A 27,988-nucleotide genomic window follows, 5' to 3' on the forward strand; every position below is an offset into this window, starting at 1 on the left:
GTAAACTCTGCTTGGAGCAATAACGTGTCCTTAAGATGACATCAGCTCTTTCTCCCTCATTAAAAATCACAGAATCTATTAATATGCAAATATTTTTCATTTCAGAAGTTTAACTGCTGGACACAGGATGTGTCCTACTTTCCCCCACTGGATGGGGAAATAAAATCAATAAATCAATAAATACAAACAAAAAGTGTTGTGCTCTCAACTGTGGGTCATCCAGATTCTGATGATCCCACCATCACCCCCTGTCAGTCTCTGAAAAGATCCTTGACAGGGCCATTTTAGAGATGGAAAACACATTTTCAAAGAAGAATGACGGTCTAATGCGAGCCACATCCAGTCTTGTGCCCAAATCTAATGCATTTCTAGATTCCACCTTGTTGCGCCCTCTGCATGTGCTTGCTGGCACTGCAGCAGACAATGTAGATATGAAAAATGAAATTCTTGTTGCAAAACCAATGCTGGTCAAGAAATATTCAAATAACACAGACTTGACCACTGTGTGTAAACACCTGCAGGAGTATAAGGAAGTTTTTTTTGTATAAATTGTATGTAACAACCCTGGTAATTGGTGGGTCTTCAGCATGATGTGAGAGTTCCTTCTCCATACTGTAATGATTTATTCTTCTGTTTTTGTATATATTGGCGAGAGAAGTCTCATTGTAATGGTGAGAAATCTCACTGGATTAGGTTTTAATTTTATTTGAGAACTAAACTCATCCAGTGAAAAGAAATGTTATGGAGTTGATTATGTTAAAATATGGATTAAGGATTTTTTATTATTATTTTAGGGTAAATCAATCTGCCCTGCACTGACTCAAAACACAGGGCAGCAGAAAACCGCTGCTTCACTACCTCCCAATTTCTAAGCTTCAAATTGTTCTTTATAAATTTGAATAGAATAAAGCAGAATACCACTTTATTAATCCCCATGGAGAAATTAATCTTAACCCATCCAAACACACAGCCACACCACACCAGCCCGCCCTAATATAGCAGGCTAAAACCAGCCCTGAGAGGCACACACATCCTATCAGACATAAGAGGAGCTTAATTCAACAAATGTTTGATATTTTTTACTTTACTTTCTCAGCACTGCATGCATTTACAACTGATTACAGTGACTTTTTCATTTATTCATCTGAAATCTGAAGCTGAAATCTGAGGGAAGATGACAATGGCAGGGTTATTATGAGGTAAATCTAGATAATCTTGCTCAGTTACATACTGGCCTACATATACACGTCTGTATCTGTTTCCTGTTTCCTTATCTTGACTTTTTGGTGGCTAACGTGAAAATTTTGAACTCTGTGGGGACCAATTGGCTTTATCAAATCGTGGGCTACTTTACAAAAACAAGTAGGCGTCACACCCACAAACATTGAAAGATTTTTTTTAATATCTCTGGATGAATTATTTGTAGGCTGTACTGTGGTCATAGTTTATTACATGTGGTCACATTTCAATATGACAAAATGTGGTTTGGTGCATAATTGAGTCATGTTACCAATATATCACACCATTAAAACACACACCCAACCGCCCATTTTCACTCTCTCTGATGTGTGTGTGTGTGTGTGTGTGTGTGTGTGTGTGTGTGTGTGTGTGTGTGTGCGTGTGTGTGTGTGTGTGTGTGTGTGTGCGTGCGTGTGTTTTGAGGAAGGAGGGAGGGCCCCAGCCAGACAGACAGCGTGGCTGCATTGTCGCAGCAGCAAGACAACTTGTCCAGTCGACCAGTAGCTCAGCTGCTCATAACATCCTCAGTTTGAGCCCTTTGCCGACTGGACATGCGGGTCTGTCTTCATTTTCAGCAGCAGTACAACTCAAAACTCAAAGAACAAGAGGGATTTATCACCGATGTGGAATAACGGCTGCTGTCACGGATAGCTGGCACACAGACTGACAGGCGACGGATACCAGCCTGCTCTCGCCCGGCGTCGGGAGCCACCAACCGGCCGCAGGGACCTGGAGGGGTCGGCTGCCTGGAAGGCTAGCTTACTGGCATAAGCCGGGGAGAGCTTTTTCATAACATTTTTCTGTGTTGACACCAACTCAAAAAGGTCAGCTATTAGCTAAATTAGCCACCTTTTTAAGTAGATAAATGGCTCGTCTTGAGTGTTTGGAATATATTTTCCACCAAGGGGATGACAGGCTCAGAATTAGCCGCTAGCTAACATTAATACAAGAAAGCTATCTATTGTTAACTGTTAAACACCCCCAAACTGAAAGGTGTTTGTGATAAGACTGAACAGAAGTGGTTGTTAATTATAGTGGTCATACCAGTGTTATGTAGCATTAGCAGTGTTTTTTAGTCATCATCTCTGAGCTGTCATCCTACAACCACCTCACGTTAGCTAGCTAACGTAGCTTGCTGCTAGCAAGTGTGAGTCAGTCCAACTGCTAACTGTTACAGATGCAAACTCTGTGCGATGTTGTTTGTGTTTTTGTTTTTTTTTTAAAAAAAAATTCCTCTCCTCCCAACACATATTTCAGTGACACCGTGAAGATGGATTGAAACATGAAGGGTGGAACTGTCCCATCATCAAAATAGGAGGGCTGCTCTCTTGAGGTATGCTTCATAAATTCCTCTCCCTCCATCCGAATCACGCATCCTCTTGTTTATTTCACATCCTCTTTGTTGTAACTTGAAGCTCATTTCATGGACGGAATGAAATTTGAAAAAAAATCTATAGTGGTTTCACTTGTGTTTTTCTTGAGACCACATTGTTGTGTAATGTGATGCAACTGGCCAAACCTTCTGTTAACCACAAATATATTAATAGAGGCTGAGCATATGTTTGATCTTGTCATCCTGCCATTGCTGGCCCACACAACTAGCTGTTAGTTGTGTAGTTTTGCTTCAGTATTCAAAGCAAGCTTGTGTGTAGGCCAGTGTTTCCCCACTCCCCACATCCTGTGTTGTGAGGAAGCTTCCTTTTTTGTCCTAAAGTGCTTAGCTGCATCCTGATCAGGGTCACAGATCGCAGAACTGCTCAGTAGGTGTTATGTGTTGTAAGTTACCTTGTTTTGTTTTGTTTTTTTGTATATATTCAATACTGCCATTCACTATAAGGAAAGGTTGTTTTCTCTTTCTCTATTAACTTTTCAGTTCCTTGCATTTTTGTCTAGTCACATCTTTAAACTATAACTGGGTTTTTGAAGTGAGAATTTCAGAGGGGTTGCAATACTCTCTTCATTTAGCTTGATTTAGCCATTCATTAATTAACCCACTGGGTGTTTATCCTAGTCAGGGTTGTGGTGGCAACAAGCATAGTAGCTCAGATGTTGTCCTTTTCCATATCAGCATCCTCCACCTAGAGGACTCCTTCTGCAGCTGCTCTGAACCTGATGATGAGATTGATATTCCAGTTCATTCTGGGGCAGTTGTCCTCAAAGAAATAGGACAATTTAAGAGTTGTCATATCTTTTAAAATTGACTTCCTACAACCTGGATGACTTTGTCAGTCTCGTTCGTGCTTGTTGTTTTATTTGTGGCCATTTTTCTGTCGCCTTTTCTCTGGCTCTGACACAGGAAGGTTCTTATTCCCGCCTGCAAAGCTCAATTGGCTCGTTGGTTTTTTCCAACTGGGGAAACAGCCATCACTGAGCACAACACTAGACCCATTTGAATTGCTGAAAAAGTCTGAAATGTGGGCAGCAATTCAGACGTGTGGAACCTGGCTGAAGTGCTCCAAAGCCAGCAAGGAGATTTAAACCCACCAGTCAAACCCTCTAACAGGATGTAAAATTAACTTTTTTGTCCACCGGCCAGATGGCTAGTGAATGTTCAAATTTTACCGACCACTCAATAGACTAACATTGTTTTTTTGGCTGGTGAGTGAAGCAAATTTACCAGCCATTTGCATATTTTACCAGCATTTTGGCTGGTAGCTGGTGCTAATTTTGTGCCCTGCCTTCAAAGCATGTGTAAAACATGTCTGGTGCAGGGAGGGCATCTTGCTTGGTGCCTTAACCACCCAAAGTGACCTGGAACTTTGGCAGCAATGTTGTTGGGAGTCTGGGTGGCTGGTAGCTAAAGCCCGGAGATATGAAAGTAATGTTGACATTGTAATATGAGACGATATATCATGTGGGATTTCTATTACTGTGTTGATAAATCCTAAGTGGTGTTCTTTCTTCATCTGAAAGGGTGCATTACAGTTAAGCAACACAATGATGTGAACTTCCTTGAGTGTTGTAGCTAAGTGAAATGAACCGTGAATGACTTCCTTAACTTTTAACCTTTCTCTTTCACCAGAGACATAATCCGCCGCCTCTAGTTAAACAGATTAGATTAATTTTATTGTTATACTGCACTTTAGACGTTTATCTAATAGATTCTAGACCTCATTATAATCTGGGCAAAGACACTGTAGTGCACACAATTGCAAGCATTACAGTAAAGTAGATGAAGTGTAACCGAACATTCCTTGTAATGAATGGAAGATTGATAAGGATAATAATCATTCTCGATTTTCTTCTCATCCTGACTGCATTTCTGAGAATTGTTTACGGCCATGTGTTTATGGACGTTTAAATTAAGCTGTAATGTTGTAAGTTTCCAGCAACCCACACGAACAGATACTTTCCCATCACAGTGTCACAATCTGCAGTTGAGTCACTGTTTTGTTTTTGTGCGTATGTGTTTGACCTGAGCAATCTGTCTAAAATAGTTGTGTCACTGAAGTCCCTCAAGACGCCATTATTTCTCTGTACTCCATGACAGAAGGTTGAATGAGCTAATGTTGGCTGGCAAAAATACAGCTCACTTTTCTTGGCTAATTTTCCTTCGTGGGAAAAAAGTACTGTATCGTTAAAAAAATCACTGGAGGTTTAGTCAGTGAAGTACTGACAGTATTTGGACAATTTTATAATTTTGACAATTCCAAAACCCATTTTTTGTGGTGCGTCCAATGGGAATAGTGGTTAGGATGAATACCGCGTTAACTGCAACGTTCATGGTTTGATTCCAACTTCGGATTATTGTTGTATGTCATAATCTTCTCTCTCTCTCTCTCCATGTTTCCCTGAAGCTTTACTACTGTAAACTATCTAGTGGAAGGCGAAATGAAAAGAGAGGTTCTTAAAAATATATTTTTTTGTTTTGTTAAGAGTGTTTCACTTAATATAAATATCAAATTATTGTTAGAATAAAAGTTTCTTATTTCAATGAACATAATTGCTATAAGGTAGACGTATCATATTTGAACCTGATTTGGACCTGATTTGTACAAAAACTCTTTAGAATCAATGTTCAGGTCACCAGATTTGTCGGTTGTTAAATCCGCAAAACAAAGATTGTTTCAAGTGTTCCCAAATGTTTCATTAGATTTTTTTGTTGCCTAATGGAGTTAGAAAGATCACAAGGCACATAGACAGTTGTTCAGTTGCAAACACCAAAGTCATTTGTCACATATGTGCCTTTGAATAATGTGTGTCAGTTGGTCAGTAGAGGACATTTGCTCTCCTCGGCTGCACCACATCCATAATCTGGCAAAGTACTAAATCCCTCTTTTGACTAAAGTACCACACAAACTACATTCATAGTCAGATGAGAAGCACAATCTGCGCCTGAGGTTTTTTTTTTTGAACATTTTCATGGAGTTACACAGAGAGGTTAGCTTGTGCTTTACACTGTGAGGGTCAGAACTTGCTTGAAAGTGTTGTTTTCTTTCAGGTTGTGCTCTGCAGCTAATCTGTGTGACTGAGCTGGGGGACAGAGAGGAAGATGCCTCCCAGGCCGTCCTCAGGGGAGCTATGGGGCATCCACTTGATGCCTCCCAGGTATGACACGCTAAATTCAAGATATGAATACATTTTGTATTAATGTGTGTACACATGCGCTTGATTAGGGCAGTTAATAAGCCTAAAAACTATGTATGTATTTATTATATTATTTAATCATTATTTTTCTTCTTTATTTCATATATTTCTTATTTAATGTAAACAAATTCTCGACAGTGAAAAATGCTCAGAGAAGCCTCAGTAAATGAAAAATAAACAATCAAGTTTGTCATCAACATTGTATAAGTATACTGAGTGTATCTGCAGGATCCTGGTGGACTGCCTGCTGCCCAACGGGATGATTCTGACCCTGGAGTGTCTCCGTGAGGCCACGCTCATCACCATCAAACACGAACTGTTCAAGGAGGCCAGAAAATATCCTCTCCATCACCTCCTACAGGAGGAGACTTCCTACATCTTCGTCAGTGTTACGCAGGTAGGAGCGCTCAAATCTGCATTTGAATATCTGGTACGCAGGTGAGTAAACATAACTGTTATCGAAAGATTCGTGGAGTGATCCCAGACCAGCTGTTTATGTAAGGAGAACAAAAATTTATCTGGAACTGTCATGGTTACCGTAGCTGCTAATAAAAAGAAATAAGATTGGAGGGGTCACAAAGATAAGCAATCCGTATCTTGCTTGTCCTTTACAAAGCTTAACACGCCTCAGCTTTAGAGAGTGCACACTTTTTCCAAAAACATCCATTCTACACCTGCGTGAAGATTATCAGCTCTCACAACCATTCACCGATGGCTTTCATGGAAAAAACAAAAGTGTTGTAGTATTAACACAGACTATGTTTTTTCCTGCCTGCAGGAAGCAGAGCGGGAGGAGTTCTATGATGAGACCCGGAGGCTGTGTGACCTCAGACTTTTCCAGCCTTTCCTCAAGGTCATTGAACCAGTTGGCAACAGAGAGGAAAAGATCCTTAACAGAGAGATTGGTGAGAGATCGGTTCTGTTGTGGACACTCCTGGTTACTCCGTCCTTCCTCGTTTTGACATTATCTCATTTGTTCATTCATAAAGAACGTCAGTTTGCTTACAGTTTGGAACATGTGATAAATTCAAAAGAGATTTTCCTGCTCAGTTAAAAAGTAATGATTTGGCGTCAGAATAGCAAATGAGTCAGTAATTTGGTAAGAAGTGGAGAATTGTCTAAGTTTCTAAATACTTACATATTTATAGTTATAGTAAATAGTGTCTGTTTTTCATAAAATGGAAAAGATAAATGAAAAGTTACTATAGTAGAGGGTTAAACTTAATAACACTGCATCTCTTAACTGACTAATCCACCTAAAATTGCCTTTAATAACAAAAAAAATCCCCCATTAACTTTGCTTTCTATTGTGTCAGGTTTTGCCATTGGTATGCCAGTGTGTGAGTTTGACCTGGTGAAGGACCCGGAGGTTCAGGATTTCAGGAGAAACATCCTGAATGTTTGTAAAGACTCTGTGGAGCTGAGAGACGCCAGCGGGCCCCACAGCAGAGCCCTGTATGTTTACCCACCCAATGTTGAATCCACACAGGAACTACCCAAACACATCTACAGCAAACTGGACAAAGGTAGGCAACGGCTTTTGTCGAATCCTTTTTCAGTGTTGCATCTAACCAGTATCACAATGTGTTTCTTGGGACCTCTTTAGAAAAAAAACAACTGTTTTTTAAATAAAAATGCATCTTTTTGTTTTTTGGTTGTCTGACCAAGCCTGTGATTACTATTTTTGAAAGAATAAAACACAAATAAAGCACTTAAAGACAACAGTAGGACAACAGGGAGAAAGCAGTGAACATTTTAGCCTTTCATCAATACCAACCTTTGCAATGGATAAATAACACACTAATGAATCCGGTAATCAATGAATTGATTGATGTGCTAATAAAACAATACATGAAAAAAGAAGCAGAATACTCAATAACCTCAGAAGAATTAAAGGTGGACTATTGTTTCTGGGTTGCTGCTTTAATAAAATTTGATTTATTGACTCTTTTTTTTTCTTCCGTGTCAATCTCTTTGTCTGTCTTTCTATTTTTACAGGCCAGATTATCGTTGTGATTTGGGTGATTGTCTCTCCGAACAACGACAAGCAAAAGTACACACTGAAGATCAACCACGACTGTGTGCCTGAACAGGTGGGGGAATATCTACCAAAATAAAAAAACACAATGAATCATTCAGGAGAGCCTCCCTGTACACTACCTCAATGCGTTCATTCAAGCTGAGGAAATTGAAGGGATCCCTTAAGTTCTATAAACTAAAAGCATATCCACTGAGTGAACAAAAAATAGAAGCTCCTGTAGTGCAGTCCAGTAATAAACACTGCCTTGCCAACCTCTAATGTAGACGTTGGTAAGGCGGTATTTAATGTCTGTCCTCTAATGTCTGCTTGTATCTTTGTCCTAAAGGTGATCGCAGAGGCCATTCGTAAGAAGACACGCAGCATGCTGCTGTCCCCCGAGCAGCTAAAGATGTGTGTTCAGGAATACCAGGGTAAATACATCCTCAAAGTTTGTGGCTGTGATGAGTACCTGCTGGAAAAGTACCCCATCAGCCAGTATAAGGTAAGCAACATACAGACATACATCTATATAGGGCATCTCCAGTTCATGGAAACAATATAAGAAAAATTTAGAGATTAAGTGGCATACCATACATTTTAGCAATGTTGCTGAATAGATATGTTTTGAACTTTTTAATAAATTCCTAACAGTCTATAGCTGAAGCCTGATCCCTTTCAGATCCTTTATTTATTGTAACCTTTGTGGATACGGAAAAGAGTAATGTCCTCTCTTTTCCATTGTTGCTGTCTCCTAATAGCCCTGCACCTAACTGATGTGCGTGTAATTACACCCTTTTCCTATGTGAACCTTTGTGGATACGTCAGAACAACATTGCTTTTCATTAAAAACACTGGAGCCATTTGCTCATCCACAGCGTTTAGGGTTTGGAGAAATTCCCTCCGAACCAGATCAAAGCAGGAGATGCACGGTGTCACTCTTTCCTCTGCAATGACTCGTCGGCTGCTGGAAAATAACCAATTGACATCATTGGTTACACTTACGCACAGTGTAATTCTATCATTCCTGTGTAGACTTTCGTTCTAACTGTTCTCTGTCTCTGTGTCTCTCTCCCTCTAGTATATCCGTAGTTGCATCATGCTGGGCAGGATGCCTAACCTGATGCTAATGGCTAAGGACAGCCTGTACACCCAGTTGCCTACAGATAACTTTGTCATGCCGTCATACTCCCGCCGCATCTCCACGGCAGCGTCCTATATGAACGGCGAGGCAGCTGCCAAGTCGCTGTGGACCATCAATGGAACTCTGCGAATACGAATCCTCTGTGCCACCTATGTTAACGTCAATATACGAGACATAGACAAGGTGGGGGATGCTGAGTCTAATATACCAACAGATCCTTGACTCCAATACAGTATGCTCACACTTAGGTCAACACTATGCTGAATGGTAGGAAAAGACTAGTAAAAGAACCTTTTTTTAGTAAAACACCATGAATGGTATTTATTGTATTCTCTGGAGATTCATGAATACAGAAACACTTATTAAATCAATATACCAGAAGTAATTATGATTATTTTTGGAGCTGTTTCCGATGACTGTGTTTTTTTTTTTAGTCGTGCACAGAGTCCCATCAACTAACTCCCTCACTTCCTCTGGAAACAAACAGTCATTGTCTATGTCTCATGTGAATAGAGACCTTTACCAAGGGAAAGTAGTTCTGGTAGCTCGTTTAGTTTTGCAGTCTTGAATCTTTTGTGTGAATACAACTAATGTTTTAGAAAACTGCCAGACGACATGAGACATTGACCATTTAACATGACAGCTGTTGCATTTCTTAGTAAAGTTGTCCAAAAAGCCATTTTTTCTAAAAAATGTATAATTTTGTTTTATTATTGGTGTTATTGTTTTATTGCTTGTTACATGTTTCCTCTCTTGTATGTATGTAGATTTATGTGAGAACAGGTATTTACCATGGAGGAGAACAGATGTGTGACAATGTCAACACACAGAGAGTACCCTGCTCCAACCCCAGGTAACTGACCACCCTTCAGTACAGTTCATTAAATACAGAACATTTTAATTAGTTATGATACCTGATAATAAAAAAATAACTACTACCTTTACCCACTTTCATTTTATTTCCTTTAAATAGTGCGGTAGACAGTCTGAGCCTCTAATTTACTTTAATCAGTCTAAGGCAGGCGGCTAAGTTAACAGTTTAGCGCTGTCTAGTAACACTAAACTGCTGTATTACGTTACTGTTTAAAGTCTCGGTCCACTCTTATACCTCTGGAGAGGTTAAAGAAATACTGTCTATCAAAAGGATTTCAGCATTGAGGTTTCTTTTTTTCTAAATGTCCCTCTGAAAATGTAGTTTCTGAAAGTACAGGCTCAATTGTGTAATAGCAGTGTAAGGTTTCTGAGCACTCCGTTGTCTATCAAGAGGCATTGGAAGCACTTCGGTGTGCCTCAGAGAATTCATCTTTTTAGATCCTCTTTTTGGTGACAGTAGCTCGACCTGTAGGCTTATACTTCATATGAGATTGTCTCCATGTTTTTTTGTTAAGGCTCCTATCTCGTAAATCACCTCTCCTACGTTCTTAACGTTCAGGTGGAACGAGTGGCTGACCTATGACATGTACATCCCAGACATCCCCCGAGCCGCCAGACTTTGCCTCTCCATCTGCTCAGTGAAGGGCAGGAAGGGAGCAAAGGAGGTAAGATAGAAAACAGCGTAGGACTCCTCAGATCAACTTAAGTTCATAACTACATTTTCAAACAGGTTATAGTTTGACAGGAACTGGGTATGCAAAAACAGGAAGTGTCTCGCTGAGCTATTTTGAAGCCATTGTTCCATTTTTTTAAAGTTTGGAGAAAAAAAATGAAAAACTAAAATAACTTCACTTATAGTTTCAATGTTTACTAATGAAAATGTAATAACATATATGTATGAATATGGCATTTTGTGATTTTAAAAAGAAAATCTATTCACAGAAAAGTCTGTAAGAGCACAACAAACCAAATATGAATATATATGGTAGCCAAGGGACACTAATGATTGATTATATAAATAACAATGCAGGTATTTAGATGTGCTGTACCACAGATAGGCAGACAATACTACAGTTGTCACAGTCTAAAGATAGCTGACAGCAGATGACCTTCATGAGTCTAAATGCTAGCATGCTAACCCATCCTGGAGAAATGAATGTGTATAGGTGCTGTGTGTGTGTGTGTGTGTGTTTGTATGTGCCGGTGTTGGTACATGAGCCCTTCTCTATGTGTCTGAGTTTATGTGTCCAAGGTGAATGGGAGCTGTGGTATCATCTGTGGTTCTGTTTAATTACTAATCAGTCTTGGGCACCGTGGTGGCAGAAAACATCAACAGAAACACAATCAGCAGAGGAGACTTTTCCATTAATGCAAGACAGGACCGAGTATGTCTCTCATTGATAACATGCTGTGGAAAAGGGTTCATTGTTCTTTCTCAAACTCATATGAAAATATATGAACTTAAGAATTTCACAAAAGAATAATTTAATGCTCTGATCATGTGAAATCATTCGGGCTGTTTTATTAATTGTTAACACATCAAAACATACAATTTAATATAAAAAGTAACACTTTTTAAAAACCATATCTTTTGTACAGTATACCAAGCAATACTAACACAAATTCAAGTTTCTTACATCAGATTTATAGTTAAAAGAATGGCTTATTCTATATTTAGAAACCTTGTTGTGTAAAACCGATGGAGTGTGTCTGTGTTTGTGTGTACCGGGTCTGATACTCGTCAAAGATACCCTTGCTGATTGATTTCTCTTCCATTTCTCACTGATGGAAAAGCTGGAAGGGTAAGAGGTGTGTGTGTGTGTGTGTGTGAGTGAGAGCAGAGTATGTGTGTGTGTGTAGTGTATCAATGAATGTCAGACATGGATATTGTAACAGACACCTGGGGTGAGTCCTGTCCCCCCCGCCGCGCCATGCCAGGTTGAGGTTAGGTTAGCGGATGCTCTTTCATGCCCCACCTGAATTAAAGATAAACACTTCTCTACAGCAGCCTTTTGTTCCAGCACTTAACTATAAATAGTTGTATTTTGACTGGCTGTCTGCATGTAACTCTGTCCGCCTCACCATGTGGCCCTTTGTCACCTGGTTCCATCACTTGCCCCTTAGTGAAGACTCACCCTGAGGATCAAGATGTTATCTTAAACATTTTTGTAGCCATTGTGAAGGCTTACTCGGTAGCTTTTTTGCATTTGAAAGGCTGTTTGATAAGCTTTATATCTAAAGATGAGACTGTAGTACATATTCACAAGGCAAATGTATTCAAAATTAGGAATAGGAAAACAGGAACATCAAACAGTACACAATATATATAATTTTACTAATGATGTAAGGCAAACACTCAAAAGTCTAAAGAAAGTCAAATGATATGGCATTCAAATGAGAACAACAGCAAACATCATGTTGCGATATCATACATATCTACATCACCATAAGATAGGCAGTCACATTCAGACTGCCTGAACAGGATGAGTGAGTTTGGGGATGACATTGTAGTTATAAAGTGCACAACCTTAAACTTTGTTAAAGGCCTTTAAAACCAATTTAAATTAAATAGAACTTGTTAAAAGTAATTGAAACTATTACAACCCAATAAAACATTTTAATATCCTTTTAAAATCTTCTAAATCCCAGTGAAACTCATTTCTCATTTCATTAGGATTTTAACATTTTGCAAACCAACCACTGAAGGAAAATTTAACAACATCCATCAAGGAGGTCTGAGCTGGTACTTTTAATGGTAAAAGCGTCCTTGATTCACAGTAATTAACCATATCTGTGTGTGTTCCTGTTTTGTTTTCCATGAGATTTTTACATTATGTTAAAACTAGTGACAGTTGCAATCGCAGGGTGTCTCTGTCTCTCTGTCTCACTCTTTTCCTGCCCCTCTCTCCGTTTAGGAGCATTGTCCCTTGGCCTGGGGTAATGTCAACTTGTTTGACTACACCCACACTCTGGTGGCTAACAAGATGGCTCTGAACCTCTGGCCTGTTCCTCATGGCCTTGAAGACCTCCTCAACCCCATAGGAGTCACAGGCTCCAACCCCAATAAGGTATTCAAATCCAGAATCATGCTTTCAAAGGTTTCAAACTCCTTTTTTTCCTAAATTGTATCACGTACTGAGCTGTTTCACATCAGGATGTATCTCAAACGGGCACAGGAAACATACACAGGTTTCCATATTTGACTCTTGACAGATAATGCTGATGTACACATTGTGACTGGATCCTGTGAATGTCTGTTGTACAGGAAACGCCATGTCTGGAGCTGGAATTTGACCACTTCAGTAGTCCAGTCAAATACCCAGATATGAATGCTGTAGAGGATCACGCAAACTGGACCATCTCAAGAGAACTGGGGTTCAACTACAACCTCTCTGGACAGGTAACTGCTACTAACCAGTGGGCTGATCAGGTGCAACAACACAGTGGGGTCATGATTTATATATGTTAATTTGTGTGAGAGGGAAAGCCACCTGTTTACATGAGTCATGCAGAGGACGAGGAAGAGCACACAGGTGTGGGAGGGGTGTGCGATTTTGGAGGTTCATATTAAAATAAGAATATTTTATTGTCCTGGTGACATAGATTTGAGTTTGACCTGATGCTATGAAGGCAGATATATATCAGGAAACACTCAATGAGGAAAAAAAAGATCAATCAAGCAAGTAACACTGAGAGAGAAGATGAGGTAAGTTATTAATGAGGGTGTTTGACATTTATTTATGAGGCCCCAATGTGAGGTGTGGTCACCATTACATGTAATGAGACTATCTGCTTTATTAGTTTGGTATTTGTAAGTAATGTCAACAGATCTCTGGGTGTAATATAAGACACTATGTTTAATTACAGTTAGTTACATGTTATTTGATCTTTTGGGGATATATTACATGACAGTGTTCAAAGTATGTCCATGTAAAAACATAGTTACCTTTAATTTAAGAATGGTTGTGGTGTTAAAACAGGATTTGACATTTGACAGTTGACACAGCAGTGGTATATGGGATCGACTGACTTTCCTTACTTATTTCAGATCAGTAAAGTTTTCAGCTCACTATATCCTTTTTAAGATCCTGAAGCCTCCAACAAAACAAATTACATTTACCTGAAAATACAGCTTCTGGACAGAAATCCAACATCAACCTCAAAAATGAGGAAATATAATATCTCATGCAACTTGAGATAGGTTAATTTACAAAATGTTATTTTAAAGGTGGCTGATTTAACAAATTCTGTTTGCAATAGCAGAGGAGATAATCAAGCATGAAATTTGCCACCATTAATAACTTGTAGACTTAATAGCTGTCTTGCCGTTATTTGATAATATTCCCTATCTATCATGTATCTGCTTTATTACGGTGTGACCAGTTAAAGATAGTGGATTTTGGACTTGACTGTGGGCTCGTTGGTTGGCTAAATATGCGGGTAGATGTAAATTTTGTAGCCATTCTCAGTTTTTATTCCAAGGATTGTGATGTCACTAAATTTAGGTCAGTAAGTGATTTAATTAACGCGGTTATTTGGTCTACTTTTCATGTCATCCGGTAGTGTCAATATAAGTTACTGTGTTCAGTTATTAATGACGGTGATGCTGTTATCAGATCTCTAGAAGATGTGAGGCATGAGAACCACGACTTCTGATGTGATAATGTGACATGTGGTCGGAGTCACTGCGCCATGTGAGAGGATGCGAACGGTGTGAGCCGATGTGTTAAGTTATTCATGATGAGCGCCTCGAATGTGACAAGTGCCCAACTCATTATGTAGTGTGATGATAATTTCATCTGGCTTAAGCCCGATGAGAAAAAAGGCCGCCCTTAAGTACGCTAAATATCTAAATTAACATTACAGGCATATAGTTACATTACAGTATGTTTTGTTAAGGAGGATGATTGCGCTACGGACAAAGTACATTTTCTACATATTATGGTGGCTTAGCAAGTGATAGCTTGTGAGGAAAAGCTCAGATTAAAGATAGAGGGTTGTTAAAAGCCATGTCAACATTTCTGGTGAGTTTGATTATTACCATGGTTTCTGGGCCATGCAGATAAAAACATTAATGAGCTCTACTTGGATTATATAAATTCTCTCTTGACCAGCTTGATTGAATCTAATAGTTTTCTACTTCCTGTTTGTCCTGTTAATATACTGTACATGTCACAAACACTATTTTTACAGGTTGGATATGGAAATAATGGAGGTGTAAGGATGTCTTGACATATCTGTTATAATGTGTCACAGAAAATACTTTTGTCTTATTAATTTAATATATTATATTTGAATAAATATAATCCTGTATATCACATTATAACATAATGTGACATAGACATAGATGTGTTTTAATGTGGTATGTTTTTACAGGTCCATTACAAGTGCTAGACCGCACAGTATTGATTTATTTATGAAGGTTAGCGTAATGTGGTGTACTAAGTAATTCCTTTATCTGTAACTGAAGTTGTTTGAGAAGCCTCCCTAACAGTAATGAGTCTTAAAGGTAAAGTCAGCGGTTCTAATCCAATATACTTTTTTGTCAAATTCAGTGAATATCTCCTCATAGTTCATTAGCTGTCTGTTCCGTGTGTGTGTGCTGAAAAAAAATCCGGTGTTCATACACATCACTGGCTCTGTAAACGGGCACGTAAACACAGTGGCTCCAAGCCGCACAACACTGAGCCGGCCAATCAGCAGCAGGAGGCGTTCATGCTCGTGCACAGGATGGGAGAAGTCATCAGTGCAGCTGTCAGTGTGAGGACATGACAGTCTCTCGTCTCCAGCACCCGTTGAATGGTGGGGGAGGGCCGGCGAACTGGAGAGAAAGAGGCTGAAGTGTTTTCTCACAGACAAGATACGCTTCCATTTTATTAAATGTATCAATTCACACTGAATCTGAGACAGTCTCACCGAGACCTTCTGCGTTTTTTTTAAACTCTGAGTCTGTTTCTGTCGCGTTTAATGAAGTGAAACCTGAGCAGATAGCTGTTTAAAGCACACAAATATCCTGCTGTATATGCTTTAAAAATATAAACCGTATTAGTGAATTAATGAATACAAACACTCTTGATTTCTTCCCACGGAGCCGACATGTAAACTGTTTTGGTTCAGTAAATTTCTGTGGATGACCTGTTCACATGAGACAATTTTTTTTTCCCACTCATGATAAAGTGTGAGAGGAACCGAAGTGACTTTACAGGATTCCACCATATTTCTTTTTTTTGGTCTTTGCCTTTGCAATGCGCATCCATCAATTTGGGGGGGGCGGAGCTTCTGAAGGAGCACAGAGGGAGGGGGTGTATTTGTTTGGATGTTTAGTTCAAGTATCAAAAAAATCTTTCTCCAGAATGACTGACTCTACCTTTAATGGATCACTACTATTGTGAATGTTCCAAGCTACATTTGTTGTTCAAAATGGCTTCATGGCTGAATGACCATGTAGACTTCCAGTATAACGACACTGTAATGCAGAAGTGTTACTCTTAACAGCGACGAACCTAAATTGTTTGCAAATCTATATTTGTGTATCCTTACATGCCCCTACAAGATGGGAATACTTGGAACAGTTAATTCACTTGTCACAGCAGTTGAAAAACAGTGGAAATAAACTGCTTCTCTTTCACTGTGCAGATTTATTAAAACTTCTAAATGATGGACATCACATCTAGGCTAAAACATATGGTGATATTTCAGAAGTTTCTTGTTGCACACCCATCAAGTAACATACTGTTTAATCAAAGAGTAAATTACTATAGAAGTTATATTTAGTATGACTTTAGGCTTGTTAATGCTTCAATTTATTTTCTGTTTTATTAACCATAAATTGTAACACAGTGAGTAAATAGAAGTGCATAATGTCAGTAACATTGTGTGTATTTCACCCCAGTAAATGTTGGTCCCGGCATAGTAATTTGAGATAATGTGATGCTGACTGAGATGTTTAGTTATGTAATCATGCAGAGTTTTAAAGTATTTTCTTTCCGTTGTGTTCCAGAGCAATCGTGTGGCCAGAGATCACGCCCTGACAGAGAGCGACATCGAGCAGCTGAGACAGCTCAGTAACAGAGACCCTCTTTCAGAAATCACTGAGCAGGAGAAAGACTTCCTCTGGAGACACAGGTAACCTCAATTACTACTTTATGTAGAGGTTTAACAGGTCAGACTTGACTGCAGATGTAAGTATGTATGACTGTATGATTAGCCTCCATCCAGATTTGATACGAGCTTATTCTAATTGGTGAATGGTGGAGAAAAACCTTGTGTGAACCCACATTCATAGCCGTAACAAAATTTAGCATGCTTAATACATTACATGAAAATGCAGTAATGTGGCTTTGTTTCAGCCTTGTATGCAGGAATATGTATAAAAACACAGTAGTCATCCTCTCTCTCTTCTTCTACCAGGCACTACTGCATGAACATCCCTGAGATCCTTCCCAAGATCCTTCTCGCTGTCAAATGGAACTCCAGAGATGAAGTAGCACAGGTAACCAGCTGCAAAAATAAGATGTAGTGTAAGATGTAACACATTTTTTTTGTTTTTCTGGCTTATAAGAACCGAATGCTGAGTCTGCTGAAGGTCTACCTGTCATCTTCTATTCACAAATATTTATTTCATGTATTCTATCTTGATCACTCATGTTGAGGAAAGGCCTCCTTTTTGTGTTTTTAGATTTGGATGTATACTTTTTTTTTCTGAAACTCCGTACCTGTTGTACATACACTGCATTTTGAAATGATTTAGCTACTTGAAACAAGACTGTACAGACTAGGAATTTGTTTATTTTGGGTTTTCTTTTTGCATATTTGTCATACTGTTAATGACAGTACACATTATTGTGTTAACTCACATTTCTTGGTTTGTGTGTTTCCCAGATGTATTGCCTTTTAAAGGAATGGCCGTCCATTCGTCCTGAGCAGGCCATGGAACTGTTGGATTGTAATTATCCAGACCCCATGGTCAGACACTTTGCTGTACGATGCCTTGACAAATACCTGACAGATGACAAACTGTCACAGTACCTCATCCAGCTTGTACAGGTGGGTCTAACTGTAGTTCAGGACTATTGAGTCCAAGGAAACATCGGCAAAAGAAAAGAATAAAAGGAGAGAAATTCAAGAACTACAAGTACAACTCTTAGTAAAATAGACTGCGGAGTATCTTTCTCAAGCCTGAGTGTTCTTGGGATTCAGACTTATTTCTGATGGAAAGAAGCTCTTGATAAATTGGTTCCTGTGTATCGAAGATTTAGGTTGTCTGTGGTGTTCTGTGTACACAGACTCTTTGGTGGATAGACCTCGAAACCGCTAACCTGAACCTCTTCTCTGCAATTCCTCTTAATCTTTCCTTCTTGTTTTTAATCTTCTCTTCCCATCTCTCCTCCTGTTTTAGGTGTTAAAATACGAGCAGTACCTTGATAGTCCCCTGGCCCGTTTCCTCCTTAAAAAGGCCCTGACCAATCAAAAGATAGGACATTTCTTCTTCTGGCATCTCAAGTGAGTCACTGTTCATATGTGCCTTCAAGTAAATCCTCCATATGCTGCTGTGATTGTTAAAAAAAAAACCTTTCTACTTCCTATTTTCTCTCTAACACCTCTCTCTTGTCTCTCTTGTCTTCCTCACAGGTCAGAAATGCACAACAAAACAGTGAGCCAGAGGTTTGGGTTGCTGTTAGAGGCTTACTGCAGGGCTTGTGGCATGTACCTCAAACACTTGAGCAGGCAGGTAGAGGCCATGGAGAAGCTCATTAACCTCACTGACATCCTCAAACAGGAGAAGAAGGATGAGACGCAGAAGGTAAGGAAGTCTTTTAGATCTTAACACCACTGTATATAATGTGTGGGACAAATTGTGTGGATGTTGACATGTATCTTGATCGTACAAAGAAGTGGCGTAATATCACGACATCATCGTCATTGAAAATGTAGTACGTAAATGATTAGCATCTAAAATCACAATCTGTGTACTATCAGTGGTTGTGACAGATAAGACAAAGCTCCATCACATTTATATTTTTTTGTTCAAATAGGTTGGGAATTCCTTTAGATTTTATAGCTGCTCAACTAGCTGTGTTACTGTTGCTTATAGTATTGATTTGATGTACAATACAAAATAAAAAGTAAGTGATCGAGCACAAAATATGCATCCAAACAAAATAGGTTGATTTTCTTTGTTTGGTTTTTATTTTCATGAAATACATGTCCTTTATTTGGTGTTAATTAATCACTACTGTGGCTTCTCCACTAAATCGACTCTGTCACAAAGGTCAATTTATCCCCAACTGACGCTAAACACACACAATTTAATTATCAGGTATTATTATTATCCTAAAACTGGCCTGTTAAACATCCAAATTTTATGTGGGACCAGTGATGCAATACTAAAAAACATGCCTGTCCATTTTGATTAATACTCATTCATGTGCTAGTGGCTTTGTTTAAAGCATAATTTACCCTTATAGTATGTTAAAATCACAAAAATTCAGTCGGTTTTAGAAGATTTCTTTGTGGGTGTGTCGTGTCTGTGGAGGTCCAGATGCGGTTTCTCGTGGACCAGATGAAAAGACCGGACTACATGGATGCTCTGCAGAACTTCACCTCTCCTCTCAACCCTGCACACCAACTGGGAAACCTGAGGTTAGGAGCATGTGTGTGTGTGTGTGAAGTGGTGTGTGTGTGTGTGAGTGTGTAAGTGAGGTGTGAGGGGGAAAAAAAAGAGATTCATTTGAAATAATTTGTGCACAGGTTAGATGAATGTAGGATCATGTCATCAGCGAAGAGGCCGCTGTGGCTGAACTGGGAGAATCCTGACATCATGTCTGAGCTGCTCTTTCAGAACAATGAGATCATCTTCAAAAATGGAGACGGTAAAATACACACACACACACACACACACACACAAAATACACACAGCCAGCCACTCCTGCACTCACTGCACACTGCTCTGAAACCTGAACAGACCCGCTAGAAACTTGTCTTTAATGTCAAGTCTGAAACAATATGTGTTAAAATTGATGTGGAATAGCATTTAACATGACTTGTCAAATAAATTATGATAATTTTGTCCTGAACACTAAAGAACTAAGAACAGCACGCTCATTCTGACTCGTGTTATTAAGCAATACAACACATTTCCCAACAATGTTAAATGGTGAAACAAAATATAATTATTATTTACTGCAATCATACTAACTCTTCCTCATGTTGTTTCTGTGTATAATCTTTGAATACTGAAGGATGCTATTAGCTGTGAATGTCTTCTTTGTTTGTTTCTGTGTTGTAGACTTGCGGCAGGATATGCTGACTCTGCAGATTATTAAAATCATGGAGAACATTTGGCAGAATCAGGGACTGGACCTACGGTACTAAACTCTCCTTCTGTCCCGTTGCCTCTATCTATATTTCTCTCTCTCACTCTTCCTACGACAGTGTGCGGTGGCTAAGTTTTGTGTGTGTGTGTGTGTGTGTCTCTCTCTCCAGGATGCTGCCCTATGGCTGTCTGTCATTAGGAGACTGCGTGGGTCTCATCGAGGTGGTTCGCAGCTCTCACACCATCATGCAGATTCAGTGTAAAGGCGGCTTGAAGGGAGCCCTGCAGTTCAACTCCAACGCTCTGCATCAGTGGCTCAAGGACAAGAATAAGGGCGAGATGTAAGTTCTTTTTTTCCCCTGACGTTATTTTTTTACAGCTTCTCCGCATCATTAGATTGTATAGAGCACTGTCCATTAGAGGACTGTATCTGCAGGGCTCAAAAAGAAATGTTTCAAAGGAGAATGTGGTCATTTAAGAGTTCTAGCCCATTTAGTTCAGCCTGTAATTAGTTTATACTTTTCATATGTGTGGATTATGTAATCTGGAACATTTACTTGTTTTTCAATTTTTTTGTGTGTTGTGTGTTTGTGCAGGTATGATCTGGCTGTGGATCTGTTTACGAGGTCGTGCGCTGGCTACTGTGTAGCTACATTTATTCTTGGGATAGGAGACAGGCACAACAGCAACATTATGGTCAAAGATGATGGACAGGTAACCACACAGTATACATACAAATACATACACAGCACGCAACATCACGGTTAAGGATGGACAGGTGGAAAATCACACACATACACATATCATTTCTGGATATAATGAACATTTAACAACATACGTGCTTTCACTCATCCACACCTTTTGTGTTATTAAGCTGTTCCATGTGAATGTTTTTTTGAATTTTAAGTAATTTGACAAACATGCATTCTCTCCTTGTTTTCCTCGTATTATCTGTTTCTTTGTTAGCACTTATTTTTATTAGTGCAGCACGCTACTCACACCGCAAATGCTGATCCAGCTCTCGATACTTAACTGCTGGGAGGAGAAATGTTGATGGTGTTGCAGTTCACAGTGTCAGCTGTGATATGTGTTTATGAGTGTAGAGGAGAAGCAGAGCAGCACGAAACAAAAAATAAAAACCAGAATTCATGTAAAATGTAAAATCACCAAGTATAAAACGTATTCTCTTAAGACTTTTGGGGGAAAAAAACATCCACTTAAACCTTTATACTTTTTCATTTGATAATTTGTAATGTAAAACGTTATTAGGGATTTGTTATTGGCAAGTGCATAATTTGATAAAGTAGAAGTTTTAGCCAATACTATGCACTCATCTCTGTAATAAGATTGGTGTTGATGCTTTGTACTTTCATGAGGGGAAACAGTATATAGATTTGACTTGAAAGGATATTTACTCATAAGAGAGAGAGTTACTGAACTTTGTTCTCTCTCCTCCAGTTGTTTCATATAGATTTTGGCCATTTCCTGGATCATAAGAAGAAGAAATTTGGCTACAAGAGAGAGCGAGTGCCCTTTGTTCTGACGCAAGACTTCCTCATCGTCATCAGCAAAGGTTCCCAGGAGTGTGCAAAGACCAAAGAGTTTGAAAGGTACTGTAGCATCTTACCTCTCCTTTACTCTCATCTGCTGACTGAGATACTGCCACGACAAAGGTTTGTCATAGGGATGCTTGTCTTTAACTAGGTTTTAAAGTATGACACATTGAACTGGAGAGCACACACTGAAGGCACAATTGCTACACTGGCACTGAACCTTGATGAGCTCTGTGCGCACTGCTACCTTATTACATTAAAAAACACAATTGACCAACATCCTTCCTGTCTAGCAAGTAGGTCTGGGAGGTGTTTTAGCAAATTTGCATCATGCAAACTGCATTTTGCAATACATGAGCCTGTGAGAACCCTGTAGGACTCATCGGTAAAACAGGTCACTGTACCATCACAGCCCTTCAACTGTCTTCAGATGGCGTCAGAAACAAGTGAAACAGAGACGCTCATCTGGCTGTGGGAGGGTGTTGTTGCCGTTTCTGTGACTTCCTGTGTTGCAGCCACTAAAGGAAATGGTACAAAAAACACTCCCTTTTTTGTTTGTCTTTCTCACATTTTCTTTTCCATCTCCCTCCAGGTTTCAGGAGATGTGTTATAAAGCCTACCTGGCCATCCGGCAGCATGCTAACCTGTTCATCAACCTGTTCTCCATGATGCTGGGCTCCGGCATGCCTGAGCTGCAGTCATTTGATGACATCGCCTACATTAGGAAGACGCTGGCCCTGGAGAAAACTGAACAGGTATATAAGATTTCCTCTGTGCTCACATCTGTTTCTTTTCAATCTTACTTTGTGGTCTTTAAATAGTCATGTTATTGCATCTACTCTCTACTCTGAATCTGCCGTGCGGTACCGTATGAATCTCTTTTATGTCGTTCTGCCTCACACAGGAGGCGCTGGACTACTTTATGAAACAGATGAACGATGCTCACCATGGAGGATGGACCACCAAGATGGACTGGATTTTCCACACAATCAGACAGCATGCACTAAACTGATCTGCACACGAACAAAAAAAAACCCACCAGTCCCGCCATGGAGTATTTACTTCTGTCAGCCAGCATTAGTCCATCACAGAATTTTCAGTTTTCCATAGCAGACGCCAGGAACTGCTCACTGATGATGGAAGTTTGGAGCTTGATATTTTTTTAATCACACCAGTACAATTTCTTTTTTTCTTTTTTTTTTTTTTTTTTTTTTAATAACGAGGTTCCTGTTTCACCTTCCTTTTCGTGTGGTCTTGACGGCGCCCCCGCACTACCCTCTGCTTGTTCTGGGGTCTACAAGAGAGTGTCCTCCTCATGTCCTTGAAGATGTGCGCTACTTGGCTGATGTTTGTAGTACTGACTACTACGCTTCCTCTGTTATGTTATGTTCTTTTCATACGTTAAAAAAAAAAAAAAAGGAAATTTTACCCCTATATACTCCACAAATTGGACAAACGGTGTCAAGAAAATTTATCTGCCAAGCTATAAATGTAGCCACTGAGTCCGACTTGCTGCTGTATTAGTGCTGCACTGTGGCTCCGTCCCAGAAAGGAGGTGCTTGGGAAACTTTTATTTATTTATTTTTTTTAAAAATCTTATCTCATGAGAAAACAGAGGGCACAAAAGAACTGTCTAAATGATCTTGTTGTACAGTGCAGGATGGGGGCAGTTACCACGGCTACCACCGCACAGTCTTCCGCCATCTTTGTGGTGAAGTCGTCCCTTGTGACCTGATTTGGTTGTCAGCCCTCCCACCTTTTAATCCTTTGTGAGGAAATGTCAAACTTAAAAAAAAAACAAACTTCAGAAGAGTATCTGGGTTATTTTTGCGCCGCTCTACAGTCTCCATCAGCCTCAATAAAACAGCACTCCACCCTCGGGAACTTTTGTCGGTGGTGCAACTTTAGACTCTTGAACAAACTTCAGGGTGATGATGCCTTTCCATCAAAAAAACAGCACTTAGAAAAAAAAAAACAGAGTAATATACAAATTTATTATGACTTTTTAAATTTATTTATGTATCTTGTTTCATTCAGTTTCTACAGTGGCAAAACCCTGACTCAACTCTTCAGAAACACACCGTTGTTTGTGTAAATATATTTGGAATTTTTTTTTTTTGTATTTGCGTTTACCTGTTTGCAGCTTCTTCCGACTCCCATGAGTGCAACTGCTTTTCCCCGGTATCACAATTATAGAGCTTTGCTCATATTTGCAAGTTAGGACTGCTGATGCCTTTTTTTTTTTTTTGCCTCAGTCACTTTTAAGTTAAAACATTCATTGGACTTTACCAGTAGCTCCATTTTTTTGTTTTATTGTGGCTAGTCTACAGCCCCACCTGGAATTTACAAGTTCATATTGTTTATGAATGCAAAAACGGCAAGAGTGAAAGTGCCAGTCTCACTTCTTATGAATAATGGGACCTATTTTGAGCCTGGGGGCTGTCTGTTTTGTCAGCGAGCAGAGGCCCAGGGGAATGTCACGTCTTCCTGTTGATAAAATGCCTTTGTGTCACAGCACAACACTCCACAACACTGCACACTGCTAAACCCTACAAACTTTGCTTGGTCAAGTTGTAGAAAGCCGTGACAGCACTATTACCATGAAAAGCATGGCTTTTTCTTTTTTTTTTTTTTTTTTTTTTTTAGAAAAAGCTGGATTTGACCCTAGTGATGTATTATTTCTATTTCTAACCATGTTAGGTTGATGGTTTTTGGCATGTCTGTCATGAGAATGTCTTGTATGCATCACACATTTTGGCATTTTTTAAATTTTTTTTATCCAGAACACACGTTTTCACTAGGCCTGTAACTTCGGCAGTATTTAAGCCCTGCTTTATGTTTCCAGGCACTGTGAAAGCCATGATCTCCACATTTCTGTCAGAAGCCTGGAACATTTAAGCAAGTCGCTTTTTCCAACCGTTAAAAGTCACAGTATGCGGGTGCGGTATAGTTATAAGAAGGATTTACATCCAATCACTCAGAAAAGTGATCCAATAGTTAGATCAGGAGGAGAATAAGGAACGAATTAGACCTCAAGCAAATTCTTTGGAAATGAAACAAAGTTTTGTCAACTGACATCCAAACGCTGACCCTTGAACTCTCGGTCAAGTGCAGTTTTATATGATGGGTTGAGGTTAGCTAGTCGACCTAAATCACATTTGATTGGATACATTTATGTAACAGGCCCCAAAGTTCAGGAAGACTCATCAAAAAATGTTTTTCTGGAAGAGAGAGGAGAGGGATTTTGATATGAAAACACCCCGAAATATTTTTTTTTTAACATATTTAGCATACAAGAAAAGATAATTAAACAGTTCATTTTTTTATTTTACAGTGTCTTTGAAGCAGATCATAATTGTCTCGTCATTTCAAGTCATTTCGGAAATTTCTAAAAAAGTTTTTTAACGCTTAACAAAGCACCTTGAGTGGCAGTCTGCTTTACGGCTTTTGTCAGTTCACTGAGGAGAGAATGTAGTATTTTATTTTACAAGAAAAGGTTCCTCAGAGCAGCCTCATGAACCTCCCCCCCCCTCCCTCCTGCAGTATGACATTTGGATGTGCGTAGAGCTATGTTATCATCTACAATATGAAACTAGATTTGTCAGCGGAAGAAAAAAAAACCCACTTTCCCTCTTCAACAGTTGATTGTATTGAAAAGCCAAAGTCGTGGTCTTGTTCTGATGTGGCGCACGTGTGTGTGATGTCATATTATTGCAACATTAATGGCTAGAATGTATTTAATTTCTAATACGGACCTTATGTGCACTCATCTTTTTTTTTTTTTTTATGTTTTTGCATCAGTCAAGTTTTCTTTCTAAGGTCAGATGCAGTGCTACTAAACATGTTGTCAGCTCCTTCTTTTTTCTAAACGTGCCAAGTCAGGACTGTGAAAGCTAATGCTGGATCATGCAGTCGGTCAAATCAGTTACAGACTTTTAAAAAAAAAAAAAAAAAAAGGAGAAAGGTTGGGGTATGCACTTAGAAGTTCTTGTTCTCAATGCCTTTCCGTCCAAAAAGTACACTGTAGGAAGAAAGTTAGCCTAGTATGCATGTTTCTCAAGCAGCATAACCAGTTTGTGTGTACAGTTACAGTCTAACCTCTTTTTCTACGGTAGGCTTCATGTGTAACGAACCTGTAGCGTCGTTAGCCTTTATTTATCCTTTCTCATGTATCCTCCAAAATTGTGTGTGTGTGTGAGTGTGTTTGCATATGCATTAATAGTTTCTGCACAGGTTGCAGAGCATTCATTGGCAGGCCCCAATGAAAATCCACATTATGTATGTATGTATGTATGTATGTATGTATATGTCCATGTGTCTGCGTGTGATGACACCTCAACTGTTGCAGCGACGGTGTCTCTAAATGTTTTGTAAGCCTTTTTTTCCCCTCTGGCTGGTCTGTGCCAGAGAAGAAGAAGAAGACAAAAAAAAAAAATAATGCTGAAGTTTTTGCATCGTTTGTAAGGAAACAACAAGGGGAAACGGAAAAACTTTTTTCATACATCAGTTGTAAATGTTTTACTTGAAATGAAATCGGAACCACAGTTGTATTTAAAGTTCAAACGCGGAGTGCGGTGTCTTGTTTAGTACCGAGGGTGAAAGCGTGCATACGTTGTACTGTAAGTAAGCACTGAAGGATGAAGCATTATATGTACAGGCTGTTTGTTCCATACTGGTTGTGAATGTTATTGATGCCACCGTCCCGACATTTCAGAATGAAGACTACTTCTTGAACTAACAAAGGACTGAAGTCGGTATTGAGGCCAACTATGACAAAGTAGTTTCTGTTATTTGATAAGATTTACTAATCTTACATTTTTATTACGTCAGCCTCAAAAATGATAATGAAGACGTCCAGCTGTGATGGTTCTCCAGTCCTCCTCAGAGCATGTTTATTTGTTTAAAATTTCTCATGGCCCTCAACCTCGGTGCTGGATTGATCGCACTATGTTTTCCTCCCTCGCGTGAAGGCTCTGATGGCTTTATCCAACTGAACTAAACAAGAAACTCAACAGTGAAAACAAAGGCTCACATTTACGAGTCTGCTCATCACAGGATCAGTTTGACTGTTTTGTGTAGTTTTTAAAGCAAAGCCAGCTCGTCTTGACTGTATGAATAAACAATCTGCAGGAGATTTAATCTCACATAATGATACATAATCATTATACCTGCTATTTGACAACAGTATGCGAACTTGGAAATGGTTGATTCTCCTTTAAGCCCTTCATGTGTGCAGAGAAATGCTGATAGTGAAGTGTAACAGAGAAAGGAGGGAAATCCTGTTTTCATTCATCCTCTAATCAGTTAATGCAATCATATGATCTGAGCTATGGTTAAAGGACAGAGTGGACACAATAACATGAACATCCAAAAAAAAAAAAAAAAAAAATGCAATCCAATGCATTAAATGCTGTCATTGTTAGCTAATGTTCAGTTTCTGATGACTGTGAAATTTTTTATTTTTATTTTGAAATGATACTGTGTTCTTGTTATTGTGTCCACCGCCTGTATGGACCCAGATTTTCACCTGTAAGCAGTTAAAGGTGTTTTTTTTTTTAAAAACTTTAATTTAGGGAGTGTCATTGTTTTAAGACACAGTGTTTTGTTTTGTTTTTTTATAAAGCCCTTAAAAAGGCTTTAAACAGATGAATGTTGAGGGTTTTGAACTCTTACACTCGCAGGAAAAAAAGCAACCTCTGATCACCAATCATTCAGATTATTGATCATAAATTTTCCCTTGGAAGAAAAATATTGATGTAATGTCAGACAAAACAGTCTGTGGTTTCATGTTATTTTTTTGTATGCAGCACTATAAACTACATTGCAGCATCTCACTAATGTATTTCCATAACATGCCATGCTGTCAAAACCTTAACCTATACTATGAATGTACAACGGGCCATGTTGTTGTTTGTTTTTTCACAGCCTACCTGCATGAGATTGGGTGAAGATGAATATTATCCTTCTTGCTACCTTGTTTTGTGTTTGTTTTTTTTTATTAGTCTGCTAAGCAGCCATACAAATATTTATAAATTAATGCCTTAAGTTTGCTCCCTGTAGGAACAGTTCATCCTCACAATAACCTGCGTTACTTTTAATTTATAAATGTATATTGTGTTTCATTTTGGCTCCTTGGTCACAGAGTAAAGGTTTGTACCCTGACTGACTGACTGACTGACTGGTCATCTGATTGTTCTGTGAAGATGTACAAATAAATTTGTTAAACATTCACCCGGCTGTGTTTGCTCTTGCACCGTCCC

The 27,988-nt window shown here is 39.1% G+C and overlaps 1 protein-coding gene across 1 annotated transcript; it reads left to right on the top strand.

Annotated features, from left to right (window-relative positions):
- The first annotated feature begins 1,674 nt into the window (after window positions 1-1,674).
- Window positions 1,675-27,959, top strand: pik3ca (phosphatidylinositol-4,5-bisphosphate 3-kinase, catalytic subunit alpha). Its single transcript, XM_067596307.1, has 26 exons — window positions 1,675-2,063; window positions 2,497-2,572; window positions 5,681-5,787; window positions 6,055-6,223; window positions 6,605-6,731; window positions 7,143-7,352; window positions 7,825-7,919; window positions 8,193-8,348; window positions 8,925-9,170; window positions 9,755-9,840; window positions 10,420-10,525; window positions 12,776-12,928; window positions 13,126-13,260; window positions 16,861-16,985; window positions 17,271-17,352; window positions 17,742-17,906; window positions 18,259-18,362; window positions 18,492-18,663; window positions 19,396-19,502; window positions 19,611-19,732; window positions 20,149-20,227; window positions 20,346-20,516; window positions 20,772-20,889; window positions 21,634-21,785; window positions 22,321-22,483; window positions 22,633-27,959. Exons 3-26 carry the CDS (start codon window positions 5,732-5,734, stop codon window positions 22,738-22,740), a joined length of 3,207 nt encoding a protein of 1,068 aa, XP_067452408.1. The 5' UTR covers window positions 1,675-2,063; window positions 2,497-2,572; window positions 5,681-5,731; the 3' UTR covers window positions 22,741-27,959.
- Window positions 27,960-27,988: the final 29 nt, after the last annotated feature.

This window comes from Thunnus thynnus, chromosome 8, assembly GCF_963924715.1.
Source record: "Thunnus thynnus chromosome 8, fThuThy2.1, whole genome shotgun sequence".
Lineage (NCBI taxonomy): Eukaryota > Metazoa > Chordata > Actinopteri > Scombriformes > Scombridae > Thunnus > Thunnus thynnus.